The sequence below is a fragment of the Neovison vison genome, chromosome 2, assembly GCF_020171115.1.
Source record: "Neovison vison isolate M4711 chromosome 2, ASM_NN_V1, whole genome shotgun sequence".
Lineage (NCBI taxonomy): Eukaryota > Metazoa > Chordata > Mammalia > Carnivora > Mustelidae > Neogale > Neogale vison.
Genome location: NC_058092.1, coordinates 77,881,939 through 77,898,561, shown reverse-complemented (window position 1 = coordinate 77,898,561; position 16,623 = coordinate 77,881,939). Strand labels below are relative to the sequence as shown.

The following is a 16,623-nucleotide window of genomic DNA, read 5'->3' as shown; positions in this document are numbered from 1 at the left end:
TTATCAATCTTATTAATTCTTTCAAAGAACCCGCTCCTAGTTTCATTGATTTGTTCAACTGTTCTTTTGGTTTCGATTTTGTTGATTTCTACTCTCTTTATTATTTCTCTTCTCCTGCTGGGTTTAGGCTTTCTTTGCTGTCTTTTTCTAGCTCCTTTAGGTGTAGGGTTAGGTTGTGTACTTGAGACCTTTCTTGTTTATTGAGAAAGTCCTATATATTTTATTGAGAAAGGCTATATATTCTCTTCTCAGGACTGCTTTTGCTCTGTCCCGCAGATTTTGAACAGTTGTATTTTCATTTTCATTTGTTTCCATGAATTTTTTGAATTCTTTAATTTACTGGTTGACTCATTCATTCTTTAGTAGGATGCTTTTTAACCTCTATGTATTTGAGTTCTTTCCAACTTTCTCTTGTGATTGAGTTCTAACTTCAGAGCATTGTGGTCTGAAAATATGCAGGGAATGATGCCAATCTTTTGGTACGGGCTGAGACCTGATTTCTCTATTCTGGAGAATGTTCCATGTTCACTAGAGAAAAATGTGTATTCTCTTGCTTTGGGATGGAATGTTCTGAATATATCTGTGATGTCCATCTTGTCTAGTATGTCCTTTAAGGCCTTTATTTCCTTGTTGATCTTTTGCTTGGATCATCTGTCCATTTCAGTGAGGGGGGTGTTAAAGTCCCCTACTATTACCGTATTATTGTTGATGTGTTTCTTTGATTTTGTTATTAATTGGTTTATATAGTTGGCTGCTCCTATGTTTGGGGCATAGATATTTAAAATTGTTAGATCTTCTTGTTGGGAAGACCCTTTAAGTATGATATAGTGTCCTTCCTGATTTCTTATTATAGTCTTTGGCTTAAAATCTAATTTATCTGTTATAAGGATTGCCACCCTAGCTTTCTTTTGATGTCCATTGGCATGGTAAATTATTTTCTACCCCCTCACCTTAAATCTGGAGGTGTCTTTGGGTCTAAAATGAGTTTCTTGTAGATAGCACATTGATGGGTTGTGTTTTTTTTAATTCGTTCTGATACCCTGTGTCTTTTGATTGGGGCATTTAGTCCATTTACATTCAGGGTAACTATTGAAAGATATGAATTTAATGCCATTGTATTGCCTGTAAGGTGACTGTTACTGTATATTGTCTCTCTTCCTTTCTGGTCTACTATTTTTAGGCTCTCTCTTTGCTTAGAGGACCCCTTTCAATATTTTCTGTAGGGCTAGTTTGGTGTTTGCAAATTCTTTTAATTTTTGTTTGTCCTGGAAGCTTTTTATCTCTCCTTCTATTTTCAATGATAGCCTAGCTGGGTATAGTATTCTTGGCTGCATATTTTTCCTCATTTAGTGCTCTGAATATATCATGCCAATTCTTTCTGGCCTGCCAGGTCTCTCTGGATAAGTCTGCTGTCAGTCTAATATTTCTACCATTGTATGATACAGACTTCTTGTCCCGAGCTGCTTTCAGGATTTTCTCTTTGTCACTAAGACTTGTAAGTTTTACTATTTGATGATGGTGTTCAGACCTATTTTTATTCATTTTAAGGGGGGGATTCTCTGTGCCTTCTGGGTTTTGATGCTTGTTCCCTTTGCCATATTAGGGAAATTCTCTACTATAATTTGCTCCAATATGCCTTCTGCCCCCTCTCTCTTACTTCTTCTTCTGGAATCTCAATTATTCTAATATTGTTTTGTTTTATGGTATCACTTATCTCTTGAATTCTCCCCTCAGGTCCAGTAGTTGTTTGTCTCTCTTTTGCTCAGCTTCTTTATTCTCTATCACTTGATCTTCTATATCACTAATTCTCTCTTTTGCCTAATTTATCCTAGCAGTAAGAGCCTCCATTTTTTATTGCACCTCATTAATAGCTTTCTGATTTCAGCTTGGTTAGATTTTAGTTCTTTTATTTCTCTAGAAAGGGCTTTTATTTCTCCAGACAGGGTTTCTCTAATATCTTCCATGCCTTTTTCGAGCCCAGCTAGCACCTTGAGAATCGTTGTTCTGAACTGTAGTTCTGACATATTCCAATGTCTGTATTGATTAGGTCCCTAGCCATCGGTACTGCCTCTTGTTCTTTTTTTTGTGGTGAGTTTTTCCGCCTTGTCATTTTATCCAGATAAGAATGTATGAATGAGAGAATACGTACTAAAAGGTGGCAAAGACCTCATAAAAAAATATGCTAACCAAATCAGAAAAGACCCAAAACCAGGGGAGAAGAAAGGGGGAAAAAAGAAATACAAATTTAAAAAAAATTATATCTATACATATATATATTAGACTGGTGAATAGAACAGAGCCATGCACTTGATTTTGGGTTTATTTTGGTCTCTTAGAAGAAACTACCTCCCAAAATTTTAAAGAAAGAAAAACTTATATATATATATACAAAAATAAGGGTAAACATGATTAGGGGATGAAATATGACTATAAAGATGAAAATTTAAAAAAGAATTCTAAAAAAGGAATTGATAAGTTGGTTGGAAAAAAAAGAGGAGGGATTGTGCTTAGGCTGGAGACTAGAACAAAGTCATGTGCTAGATTAGGGTATATTTTGATCTATTAGAAGAAATTGTATCCCACAATTTTTTAGGAAAAAAAAAACACCTATATGTATGCAAAAAATAAGGTTAAATACAATGAAGGGATAAATAGGACTATAACAATGAATGTTTAAAATGATTTTTTTAAGAAAGATATTGTTAAGACAAACTAGTTAGAAAACATTGAAAGAGGAAAGAGGAAAATTTTTAAAAATAGAATAAGAAAAAATACAATTAAAAAACATTTAACTTTGCAAGACTAATGGATCATGGTGAAAAAGCCATGAATTCTATGTGTTGCTTTCCCCTAGCTCTGGAGTTCTGCTCTTCTCCTCAGTAGGCGAGCTTGGTCTTGGCTGGATGTTTTGCTGATCTTCTTTGTGAGGAGCCTGTTGTAGTGATTCTTAAATGTCTTTGCCTGAGGTGAAATTGTACTGCCCTTGCCAGGGACCGGGCTAAGTAATCTGCTTAGGTTCACTCTTGGAACTTTTTTTCCCTGAATGCTTTCTGTAGAGCTTTGGAGGACGAGAATGAAAATGGCGGCCTCCCAGTATCTTCTTGGAGGAGGTGAGGGCCCGGGACCTCACTCCTCAGTGGCCCTCAGAGATAAGCAGTCAATACTCCTGTCTCCCTGGTCACCAGCCGCACTCCAAGCTCACTTGGCCTGTGACTGAGCATTTCTGTCTCTGGCACATGACCCTATTTGGAGTCTCCAAACCCAGCAGATTCTTGCCATACTGCTCCTCCCAGAGCAGGAAGTTAAGCCTCCCTGGATCTGCCCCTTGTGGGATTCCTGCTCAAAGAGCAGTGGTCTGACAGTGCTTTGGATCATGGTTTAAGGTAACCCTGATCTGAAGGCTCATTCTTTGGCTCTGTCTCTGTAGTTGTCTTCCCTGCTCTGATACCTGGGAGCTCTGCCACACTCAGATACCCCTGACTTTTCTGTGACCCCGTGGGACCTGAGATCACACTGTCCCCACGAGCGCTCCACACCTGCTTGGCCTCTGGAGCGATGTCCCTCAGTGGAGCAAGACTTCTAAAGTTCTGATTTTGTGCTCCCTTGCTCCACCACTTGCCGGGAGCCAGCCCCTCCCCCCACAGTCTATCTTCCATCACTTCAGATTCACTTCTCCACTCGTCCTACCTTTCAGAAAGTGGTCAATTTTCTGTTCCTAGAATTGCTGCTCTTCTTCTCTTCTATCTCCTGTTGAGTTTGTAGGTGTGGTTTGATACCTGTCTAACTGAACTCCTGGGTTCTGATGTCATTTCAGGCTGCTACTCCTCTGCCATCTTGTCTCTCCTCTGTTCTTTACCCTTTTTTCACATTGGGATAATAAACTTTTATTGATTTGTAAGCAGTTGTTAAATATCAGTACTCTGTAATTCTTGAAATTCTTTTGCCCTTTGTGATAATCACCACATCTGTGTACTACTTTCCTGTCTCTTTGTACAAATCCTCTTTGTTAATTTTCTCCTAAATTAGGGTCTTCACCCTTGGCCTTCTGCTCCTTGCAAATTAAATTCTTGTGTGACCTTATTTGCATGCACGTTAACCTTGAAACGTTTTAATATTTCTTTCTCCTGCAACTAAAACTCATTAATCCATCTTCCTGTCAAAGCAGTGGTCAGTTTCAGAGCAGGCATAAAGCCCAATTACTAACCAGGTTATATGAAGATAAGGATTGCTCACCACAGCTTCAGAAATTAACAAATGACTAAGGCATTGAGTCTGAAATGTACTTTCAGCACTATTATCTCTTAAACATTTATTTGCTCTTTGTTTAAAAATTGTCAACCCTTGCTAATCTAAGCCAACCATTACTTTGCTACTCCTTGGCTATTATTTAGCACAACTCAAAAGAGCTGTCATACATATCTAGGCATAGTTCTGAAAAATGGGAAGGTTAATAATGATAGTGAGAAATTCAGTTTCTCTGACAAAATCAATTTTAATTTTATTTTGGACTCTTGGGAAGGAAAATAAAACAAAATAATAATAATTAATTGGGTGTTTAGCATATTGAAAGGTGGGAATAATCTTAAAATACTGTTACTAATAATATTTACCAATATATAAATAGAATAGTATCACTGGAATGTATAATACTGAAAAAGACAGCTTAATTATTTTTATACCTTGTCTTTAAAAGTGGTCTGTTATTGCATTGTTTAGCCATAAAGCTTGACTAGAAAGAACTTTTAATATATGTTTCTGTCATTTAAAGATTGCAGAATGGCTTTCAGATGGTGAAAGACCTGCGGTATGCCTGAAAATGGATGAGAGACATAGGCCGGTGAAACTCCGTAAAGTAGTTCTTGGATTCCCCTGCAGAAGTAACCAAACTGAATTTAAGTTTGATTTAACCCTCAACTACAAAATTGCCAGTGTTATACAAACATACTCTGATCAGAAACCCACACTTGTGGTATGGATTGTTAGTTGCTTGTTTTTGAGTGTAATGTTCAGTTTTTAATATGATCAATCCAAAAATTATTCATTTATTTTCAGTTTTGTGCAACAAGGAAAGGTGTACAACAGGCTGCTTCTGTTCTTGTGAAAGATGCTAAATTTATCATGGCTGTGGAACAGAAACAGAGGTACATTTTCTCTTTTTTTGTTATTGGAGATGGGAAGACTTTTAGGGATTATCTAGGTGAGATGAGAAAACTGGGTTTGTTATTTCACCTTTTCAAGTTAATCAGCCTCTCTAAGCCTCAGTTTCCTCAGGTATAAATTAAGAATAAGAATAATTTGGAAGATTAAGTGAGAGAGTGAATCTTAGTGACACTCTGATCCTATCTTCTTTATTTCTTAGCCAGTTTCTTGAAAGATTATTCATATTGCTGTCTTCATTTTTTTTTTTTAATCCACTTTGAATTTGGTATCTCTTGTAATCTTTCCCTAAAGCTAATCTTGCTATTGATCTCTCAGGAGCCTCTAAAACATTTGATCCCTCCCACCTTACTTCAAAATTCTGGACTCTATGCTTCCGTGATCATCCTCTACCAAGTTTCTTCCTACTTTGCTGGCTGCTCATTCTCAATCCTCTTCTATGCAGCTCTGAAAGGTTGGCATTCTGGAGGTTCTATCCAAGGTTCATTCTTTCTAATTCCACACTCCTGGGTATTTGTGTCTATCACATGGGTTCAAAGAATATATGTATGCTTGTATTAATAGATGTCTGTCAGTTCCTAAATTTATAGCTCCATTCTGAACTCTAGTCTATAGTCCGTGCCTAACTGACATCTCCAGTTGCATATGTATGAGCATTTCAGACTATTGGAAACTAATAGTGATTTGAACTAAGGAGGTGACAGTGTTGATGGAGATAAAATGATATATTTGTGATATAATTAGAAGTAAAAATAAATAGGACTTGGTAATTGATTTCCTATGTGGAGGAAGGTGAGGGAGATGTCAGTGATAAACATGGCATGAACAACCAGGGAGTGCTGTATAACTAAGATGGGGAAACACTGGAAGAGGAGTTGGTTTGAGAGAACCATGATTCTATTTTGGATATATTGAATGAAAATGAATGGGATGCCATTTTGAGTTGGTGTAGACCAGGAAAAGAGACTCAATTCTCCTTTGACCACTCACGTTCTAGTAACTCCTACAAGACTTCTTTGTGCCCATCAAGCCCCAGATTCTGTTACCAAGGTTTCTAAATCTAACATGTTCAGCTATTTTGTACTCTGGTTTCTTTAGCTTTTTATTAAATACTCCTTCTGTTGTATAATGCATTCAAATAACAAAATATTTCTGTATTTTGGAATGTCTTAGTTAACTTCAGGAAGTTAATTGGTAGTATTCTTGTAATGAGAATGTTTCCTAAGCCTTTTTTTAAAGTTTCTTTTTTAATCACCTGGTCTTAGCCTTTGGTTTTAATCCAGAAAACTTCTTGGCTACTTAAGGCAATGATCAAGCATATTGGGAAAATGTATGCATCCATTAGGTCATTTTGCTGGCAAAATCCTTTTCTATAATTAAATTGCAATTAATAGTTTCTATACCAGCTGGACTTGGTTTTTTAACATTTTTGATTATTAATTTTCTAAATGTTTTTAGCAAAGATGGGGTTTCAAAAACCAATTTACCAGATCATTATGAAACTAGTAATAGTATAAAGGTGAACTGGAATTTTAAAAAAAAGTATAGTTATAGAGTGAGGAGACAGTAAGTAGCAATGAGTAATTTGGGACCTTCTACTTGGGTGAATAAGCTAGTTGATCTAGTTGGGCCATGTGACTTTTAGCCAGAAGCAGATGTGGTTGTCAAGCAATGAGCCTTACTTTCTTGCTCAAAAACTAACTCTGAAGGAAATTTTAATAAAAATTGATAGAATTCTTTGTGTAATAGTAGCATTATTCATATAGAATTAATTCTATAACTTCCTAAGATGAATACTTAATAATATAGCATTTTGAACCCGAACCTATCTGTAAGAGTGAGAAACTGAAATAGGTAACCTGCATGCAGCCTTGAAACTAATTTCCATTCCATCCTCTCCCTTTTCCCCTGTTGTCTGCTGCACCCAACTTAGCTAATTTTGTTTTAGATAATCATTTTCTTATACAGAAGCATATATCATATTTCTCCTTTTCTTACTTCCCACTCTTTACCTAGTTACTCAAGGAAAATTTCTCATCTTTCATTTCATTCTTCACTCTTTGTCTCTCCCTCCTCCCCTCCACCCCACTTTTTTATTCCTGATTTTCCAGGAATGAAATGTTGGTATTAGAAATAAATGTTGGTGTTAGTAACACGCTGGGTGGTGCAGGCTGTTGAGCAACTGATTCTTGGTTCTGGCTCAGGTCTTGATCTCGGGGTCGTGGGATGGAGCCCCGGTCAGGCTCTGGGTCTGTTTAGGATTTAGGATTCTCCCTCTCTCCTGCCCATTCCCCACTGTTCTCTCTCTCAAATAAAGAAATCAGTCTTAAAAAAGAAAAAGGACAGAAACAGTGTGAAGTTAGGGACCATGATTTGGAATTCAGTGCTGCCACTTTACTAGCCGTGTACCATGGGGCACATTACTGTTTTCAGTTTCAGTTTCTTTTTTTTTTTTTTTTTAAGATTTTATTTATTTATTTGACAGACAGAAATCACAAGTAGGCAGAGAGGCAGAGAGAGATGGGGAAGCAGGCTCCCTATCGAGCAGAAAGCCCGATGTGGGCCTGGATCCCAGGACCCTGAGATCATGACCTGAGCCAAAGGCAGAGGCTTTAAACCACTGAGCCACCCAGGTGCCCCAGTTTCAGTTTCTTAATCAAGGGTGGGATAACATGAGAATTGACTATCATATTACCATATTATTATTACCATATTATTACCATTTTGCCTAATTTCACTTAGCAACATGGCTGCTAACTTCATCCATGTTGAAAAAGGCAGAATTTCCTTTTTTTTTAAGGACTGAATAATATTCCATTGTGTGTGTTTGTGTGTGTATATGTGTGGGTGTGTGTATCAGATGTTCTTTATCTATTCATCTGTCTCAGACACATATATGTTTATATATGTTGGCTTATATATGTTTATATATGTTGGCTATTCTGAATAATTTTGCAACCAACCAAGGAGTACAGATATCTCTTTGAGATACTGATTTTATTTCCTTTGGATATAATCCAGAAGTGGAATTGCTGGATAATGTGATAGTTCTATTTTTAATTTTTTGAGTAATCTTCATATTGTTTTCCATAGTGGTCCATATTAGTTTACTATTCCCACCAACAGTGCACAAGGGCTCTCTTTTCTCTACATCCTCACCAGCATTTGTTATTTCTTGTCATTTTCATACTAGCCATTCTAACAGCTGTGAGGTAATTTTGACTTCATTTATCCCTGATGATTAGTGATGTGGAGCATCTTTTCATGTATTGTTGGCCATTTGTATAAATTTACTGGAAAAATGTTTATTTAGGTCATTTGCCCATTTTTAACTTGTTTCTTGTTATGCTGAGTTGTAAATTTAGGGACTTCTGAATATGAAAGGTATTCTCTACTTTTTAAAGGTGATTTTTGAACAATGGTATTGTGAAAATATTCTAATATCTGTAGCTTCAAAATGATTAATAAACTACACTTTTATGTTAATGGGGATAACTCTTAATAATTTTTTGGTATTTTTAAAATAGGTTACAGAAGTGTGCATATTCCATAAGAGATTTGAAACTGAGAGGTAAGTTTAGAGATTATTTCTGAATAGGATTTTCAGCCATACATAAAAGGAGTCAATTATGGATGAAATGTTAACAGCATATAACAGATGATACATTTCTGTTATAGATACCTTAATACATGGTGTTGCTTATCATCATGCTGGTATGGAGCTGTCAGATAGAAAAGTAGTTGAAGGAGCTTTCACTGTTGGAGATCTACCAGTTCTTTGTAAGTAAAACATATTCTTGTGCCTATTATAAGATATTTTGGAAAAGTTAAGAGAAAAAAAAAAGCTCGAGTATTCTGACTTATTTCTGCTTTTCTTCTAAGAATCTAAAATTATGTAATTACTTATACACATTTTGCAGTAAACTCTGGCAGTTTTGGTTATCATGCTACTGAATAGTGCTACCTGAAGAGTAAGAATTTAATAGTTTTTTGTTTTTAAGATTATTTATTTATTTATTCGACAGAGAGAGGGATCACAAGTAGGCAGAGAGGCAGGCAAAAAAAGAGGGGGAAACAGGCTCCCTGCTGAGCAGAGAGCTCGACGCAGGGCTCAATCCCAGGACCCTGAGCCCATGACCTGAGCCACCCAGGCGCCCCAATAATTTTTTGATTAAGACATGTTAGTTTACATAGTGATGTTCTTTTCCTTTTTGTTTTTCCTAAATTCCCTATATATGAGTTTTTATTATATTTATAAGAATATATATTTTATAAGATGATCTCTACTGAAGCAATAGAGTTATTATGGCTTGAAATTATTATTTCTTAACCTGATACAGTTACTACCAGTACTTTAGCTATGGGAGTAAATTTGCCTGCTCACCTAGTAATTATAAAATCTACGATGCATTATGTTGGAGGAATGTTTGAAGAATACAGTGAAACAGATATTCTGCAGATGATTGGTAGAGCTGGTCGACCTCAAGTAAGTGACAGTATTTTATTTTTGTAACTTGTTTTAAAATAAGGTAAGCAAAAACTGTTTTTTGTTTTTTGTGTACTTTTTGTTAAACAGATCAGCATTTCACATTCAGATTAGGTTTAAAATTAAGTGCAATAGAAAATCTGCTTTAATGGAGACATAGAAATAAAATGAATCTCACTGAAGGAAAGATGCTGCCTCTGTGCCCTCTGAGTTTCCCTAGGCTATTGGTTTGGTTGATGAATGTGTATATACCATCAAAGGTGGGTTTTTGTTTTTTGGGTTTGGGTTTTTTTGAGGTTTTTTCGGTTTTTGTTTTTTGTTCTGAAGGAGGATGCTATTCACATTTTAGATGGGACAATTTTTCATTGTTTAGGACTATCATACATTGCAGAATGTGTAGTAGCCCCAGGTCTTAAGGCAAAATGCCAATAGCAGTCCCCAGGTATTGTGACAATTAAAAACTAGCCTATATACTTTAAGAAACATGTCCTGCTCTAGTAAATATTTAAATAAAGAAGTCATTCTTATAGTTAGTAGGGGAATATTTAGGAAGAATATCTTTTCAAAGAATGTCAAAATATTATATTATATAAATCATAGCTTTTATAAGATCAATTAGATTATATGTAAACTAAACCAAATCTTAGAACTTTTATCCAGTTGCCTAAGTTTGTTTTGATTTTACTGTTACCAAAATTATGTTACGTTGAAACTAAAGTAATATTTTTACATCTATACTCTTGGAAGGTTTTAAATTAAATTTTCAGTGAACATTCAAATTCAGAAACATTTTTAAGGCATTTTTGACCTGTTGTTTAAGACAGGCACTGCTTAATGTAAAATGAAATTTATGAATTCTTAAAGGGGACTGGTACCAACATGTACTCTTTTTACTACATTTCTCTGTATGTGTGTGTGTTTATTTATTTTTTTTTTTCCAGTTTGACACTACAGCTACTGCAGTTATTATGACTCGGTTAAGTACAAAAGAGAAATATATTCAGATGTTAGCTTGTAGTGACACTATAGAAAGCAGGTAATACAAAAAATACTCTAAAATGTTGTTAATACTGCTAAGATTTTTCCTATTCACATATTAAAAGCAAATTTGATTAGATTGTCTAAGACCATTGTCTTAAAACTTTTCAATAATCTAAGCAGAAAGTTTGTGTCCTTTTAAGAAGCTAAGAGTTAAAAAGGACAGTGTAATATTTTTATTCACTAGTTTCCTAGCATGTGGTAGTATGTATCCTTGTTATAAAAGGCCAAATTAGTAATAAGACTATAATTTTCACATATTTAAAATTTGTTTAATAATAGATAGACAATCTGGAACCTTTAGCAAAGTATATGATTGTAATACTCTGAGAGAATATTCAGTCTCTACTCTTTTTAAGTAATAATGTCTTCTGGAGCCATGAGATAGAGAAAAGTCTATAATTTTTTAACAGTTGAACTGACTTTTTTGTATGATTTTCTTATATATTTTTGAAAGTTAAGTTATTTTTCATGAATTATTAATATAACAATGAGTATATTCTTTAATTATGTTTAATTATTGAATTATTCAAAATATTATTGCAGTTTTAAAAAGTAAGGTTATGGCATTGAAATACATATTACTAATACAAAGGTTTTTTTTCCCTATTAGTTTACACAGACATCTTATTGAACATTTAAATGCAGAGATAGTGTTACATACCATCACAGATGTGAATATTGCTTTGGAATGGATACGATCAACTTTGCTTTATATCAGAGCCTTGAAAAATCCATCTCATTATGGTTTGTCACTTTGATTTGAAAAAGTAGTAAATTTTTCAAGCCAGTTGAGTCTATTTTTATACTTTTAAGTCACATAATAGATTATAGACAGTAATAGGTAACAGAAATAAAAAGTAATAACATTCAGAAGTACATTAGCAACAAGAGTAGAAAAATGTGAGAAACCTTTATCTGTTTTACTTCTAGTCTTTTAATAAGGTTTGAAATTGGCACCATTAAATATAGACCTTTTAGAAAAAAATTAACTTGAATAAAAATAATAAAAATACCTAAAATTATTTTTTTAAAGTAAAAAGATTCTTGAATTTTTTCTGAACTTGTGTTCAGATCAAAGTATATAGTATTGCTGTTGCTGCTGGATGTGCATCCTGCTTCTAAAGCTAACACACATCTGGTTATGTTGCTTCTAGAAGGTTCTTTCATAATGGTACATGTTATAAAGTAAAAATACTTGGAATTGCTGAATATCAAATTAAAACCTGATTTGTTGCAGTTTTATTCGAATGCACACAGGTTCAAAACTTTAAGGTTCAAAACTTTAAGGTCTCCAAGGGAAAAAAATACAGTATGCATGGTCATAGTTATACAATAAAAAAGCCAATTGTTTATAACAGTGGTTATTTTCTATAGATAGGTAAGCCTAGTTTTAACTCATTAAGCTATTTTCCCCCTATTTAAGATTAAGTTAGACTACTTTTTTCTAATTAACTTGGGCCTATAAATATGAGTTAAGTCCTTTCTATTTTAACTTTTTGTGAATTTTCATAACTTTTATAGGTTTTGCATCTGGATTGAACAAAGATGGAATTGAAGCAAAATTACAAGGTTAGATGCATTTCCTTGTAAAAAAATTATATTTTATAAATTCTAATGAAAAAATAAGTTAGTGTGAAAGTAAGAATACTCTTTGGTAAATTATTCTTTTTAAAAATTAAACTTGTTTCCAGAAAAAAATATATGGAGTATTTCTTTTTCACATGCAAATAAAGTTTAGCACATGTACTTTTTTTCTTAATTAATGAATTTATTGATTCTATCAGAATATCTTCCTTTATATAATGTTAATTTGTTTTTATTTAAAAATAACCCTCATCTTTGAAAATACTGCCTATGGATATACAACTCTTCATTTTCTAGTTTAATTTAATTTTATTTTATTTATTTATTTTTTTTTTAAGATTTTATTTATTTATTTGACAGAGAGAAATCACAAGTAGACAGAGAGGCAGGCAGAGAGAGAGAGAGGGAAGCAGGCTCCCTGCTGAGCAGAGAGCCCGATGCGGGACTCGATCCCAGGACCCTGAGATCATGACCTGAGCCGAAGGCAGCGGCTTAACCCACTGAGCCACCCAGGCGCCCTCTAGTTTAATTTTAATTGAATATATAAGCCTACCTTGATTATGGGCTTCTTCTTATCCTTACCTGCACTAATGATGTATTCCCATCAAATCCAAGCTTAATTTTTCAGTTAATTAATACTTTATTACCTGCCATTTCAAATATCAAAAAATTCTTGAGCCTTTATTAGGGTTAGAAAGTATTAGCTCTTCTTTGTATTGAGATTCTCTTTCAGTGAAAGAAAAAATTTAGATCCACCAAAAATATTTAGCCAATTTTGGGATACCTCACTGTCTCAATTGGTAGAGAATGCAACTCTTGATCTTGGGGCTGTGAGTTTGAGGCCCAGAGCCTCACACTGGGTGGTACAAAAATAACTTGAAGGGGAAAAAAAAAAAAAGATAAAGAAGTAGACATGCATATATGGAGGAGCACTTGTATTGTAAACTGTAGACCTGAAAATATTTAGCCAATTTTAATTTGTTCTCTACTTGGATATACACATATGGTATATTAAGATGCAGAGTTAAGGATGAAGCAGTAAAATTATCTTGACTAAAGAACAAATATATTGTTGAAACAAGGTGATAAGCAATAGCATATATTCATAATGGTGCTATTGAGAAGATATAGCAGATATATAAAAGAGTTGTATTATTCTTTATTTACTGACCAATTTTGTAATGGAGTTTTTAAAACATATATTTTGATCATAATAATCAAATACACACAAGAAATCAGATAGTCCAAGATAGTCCAATATAGTCTTGCTACATTCTGATAATTGTAATGATTTAACTTTTGTTAAATTAGCAGAACCATAGTTCATATTTGCCTTATCTTTAGTCATTATCAGATAACTATATTTTGCCTATAAAGAATGGCCAAGTTTATTATATAACTGAATTTAATATTTTGGTATCTCGGGAGGTCTGCCTTAAATCTCTTAGGAAGGATCCTTAGCATTCCTAAATTTGGTTATACTTTCTTGCTCATGATCCTCCAGTAGTTCCCTCCTCACTCTTAGAATAAAATGCAAACTTTCACCAGAGCCCACAAATCCTCTTTGGTATCATCCTGCTTGGCTTCATTTCTTGTTACTTTCTCCCTCTTTCACTCAACTGTTTATAAATTGGATCTCTTGCTGTTCCTTAAATACACCAAGCTTGTTTCCACATCCGGTCCTTCCACTCTATTCCTTATTCCTGGAACACTTCTCATATTTTTTACTTGTGGTCTCCACCTTCATTTCACTCAAATCTTTGATCAAATATCAGCTCCTCAGAGAGGCCTTTCTGGACTACCTTAATTAAATCTACCTCTTCAGAGAGGATGGTAAAACAATTTCCACGATATTGTTGCTATTTTCCTTTTGTTGGAAAGGTGATATGCTTATGTTGAAAATTAGGATGAACATATCCTTACTAAATCAGCTACATAGCTTTATTTCAAAAATACATGAAAAGTTAAAACCTTTAAAAATTCTTATTTTGGGGGCACCTGGGTGGCTCAGTGGGTTAAAGCCTCTCCCTTCGGCTCAGGTCATGATCCCAGGGTCCTGGGATTGAGCCCCACATCAGGCTCTCTGCTCAGCAGGGAACCTGCTTCCTTCTCTCTCTCTGCCTGCTTCTCTGCCTACTTGTGATCTCTGTCTGTTACATAAATAAATAAAGTCTTTTTTAAAAAAATTCTTATTTTCTAGGTCCATTCTCTCTGCTTTATTTTCTTTCATAGTACATTTCAGTGCCTGAAACATTATTATTAAATTCTGTACTGATTCCTTTCTTCCATAAAATATAAGTTCTATAGAGAAGGAGCCATGTCTTGCTTACTGCTGTAAACCCAAAGCTTAGAATAGTGCTCAGTAATGTAATATAGTAAGTATCTTCTTTGACTGTTTAACTTCTTGCATGTTAATCGTGGGTAATTAAGAAAATTAGCAAAGACTTCAAAAGCCTTACTTATTAACCAAATACTTAAAAGTTTATCAAGCTGCCTAAGCAATGTTGCTTAAACTGAAGTATTTCTCCAAGAATTTTGCCTGTTAAGGGTTATGTTTTTGTGAGTGGCTACTCTATTTAAGATTGAACAGGATGGGGGTGCCTGAGTGGTTCCGTGGGATAGGACTCTGCCTTTGGCTCAGGTCATGCATGATCTCTGGGTCCTGGGATCAAGCCCAAGATTGGGCTTTCTGCTCAGTGGGGAGCCGGCTTCCCCCTTTCTCTCTGCCTGCTTCTCTGCCTACTTGAGATCTCTCTCTCTCTCTCTCTCTTTGTGTCAAAAAAAAAAAAAAAAAAAAGATTGAACATGTTGTAGCATTCCCACTCCGTGATCTGAATTACCTACAGTCTTCTGGGCTTTATAGCATGGAACAATGGGAGTCCAGTGGGCAGCAGGCTACTATAATTGCTCTGATCTTCAGCAGTCAGTGAGAGGTGAACTTGCCTTACTTCCTGTTCAGAGGTTCCTGCCAGGTAGCAATAGTAACATGTTAATTATGCTGAATTAAGTACTAAAAGCATCAGCTGAAGTAGTCACAAGTGGTTGCCTCAAAAGTGTGGCATGAAGTAGTCACAAGTGGTTGCCTCAAAAGTGTGGCAAACTCAGAGGAGGGAAAAGACTGGTGTTTTTTTGGACAATCTTTATAGATCTATTTGACTCTTTATATTTTGTATGTACGTATCTTTGATAAAAGTTAAAAAAAGAAAAAGAAAAAGAAAACCACGCCACACTGGAAGTCAAATAGCAGGGTGGTTACATACACCTGGAGCAAGTAACCAAGCTTCTCTATTTCTTTATTTCCTAACTTGTGTATGAAATAATATTAGTACCTACCTTGTTATGTTATTATGAGAATTAAGTTAAATGAGGTAATGCAAATTTTCTCATTTAAAATTTAAAGTTCCAAGTTGTAAATGTTATATCATCACTTATTTGGTAATTTGTATTATTATTACTATGAAAGTCTTTTTAGCCTGTTCACTGGCTCTTTTATTTAATGAGTTTTTCCTTACCACTTAAGTAGGGACTACAGTTTTCTCATAGCAAATATAGAGAAACAGACCTTTTAGCATGTTTGATTATAAATTCTATTTTGTGCTGTTCCCTTATCTTACTAAAATAAAAATATGTTTCTTATCATTGGACAGAATTATGTTTGAAGAATCTGAATGATTTATCATCTCTGGACTTGATAAGGATGGATGAAGATGTTAATTTCAAACCAACTGGTAATTTTTCCATTAGTTAGTAAATTTAACAATTGCTTAAGGCAAAGACTAAATTTTAAAATATGTTCTACTAAAATTTAGATGATACTAAAATTAAATTATAATCTCAGTTGTCTCCACAGGGAATCATCATTATTAGCATGATATATTTATGTAAGAGTCCTATTTATAAAATTATAGAACTTTTTTTAAAAATTTATTTTTTATTTATTTTTGGCATTACAGTATTCATTATTTTTTTCACCACACCCAGTGCTCCATGCAGTCTGTGCCCTCTATAATACCCACCACCTGGTACCCCAACCTCCCACCTACCCGCTAATTCAAACCCCTCAGATTGTTTTTTAGAGTCCATAGTCTCTCATGGTTCACCTCCTCTTCCAATTTCCCCCAACTCCCTTCTCCTCTCTAACTCCCCTTGTCCTCCATGCAATTTGTTATGCTCCACAAAAAAGTGAAACCATATGATAATTGACTCTGTCTGCTTGACTTATTTCACTCAGCATAATCTCTTCCAGTCCCATCCATGTTGCTACAAAAGTTGGGTATTCATTCTTTCTGATGGAGGCATAATACTCCATAGTGTATATGGACCACATCTTCCTTACCCATTCGTCCATTGAAGGG

General features: G+C 34.6%; 1 protein-coding gene across 3 annotated transcripts in view; it reads left to right on the top strand.

Moving 5' to 3' along the window:
* Positions 1 to 16,623, top strand: part of HFM1 (helicase for meiosis 1) — a 122,020-nt gene that overhangs the window by 35,907 nt on the left and 69,490 nt on the right. For all 3 annotated transcript variants that reach the window (XM_044238667.1, XM_044238668.1, XM_044238669.1), the window contains 9 exons: positions 4,769 to 4,969; positions 5,053 to 5,141; positions 8,685 to 8,728; positions 8,836 to 8,937; positions 9,498 to 9,643; positions 10,585 to 10,679; positions 11,295 to 11,428; positions 12,206 to 12,253; positions 15,916 to 15,996. In XM_044238667.1, coding sequence (XP_044094602.1) covers positions 4,769 to 4,969; positions 5,053 to 5,141; positions 8,685 to 8,728; positions 8,836 to 8,937; positions 9,498 to 9,643; positions 10,585 to 10,679; positions 11,295 to 11,428; positions 12,206 to 12,253; positions 15,916 to 15,996 — 940 coding nt within the window. The remainder of the gene's footprint in view (positions 1 to 4,768; positions 4,970 to 5,052; positions 5,142 to 8,684; positions 8,729 to 8,835; positions 8,938 to 9,497; positions 9,644 to 10,584; positions 10,680 to 11,294; positions 11,429 to 12,205; positions 12,254 to 15,915; positions 15,997 to 16,623) is intronic.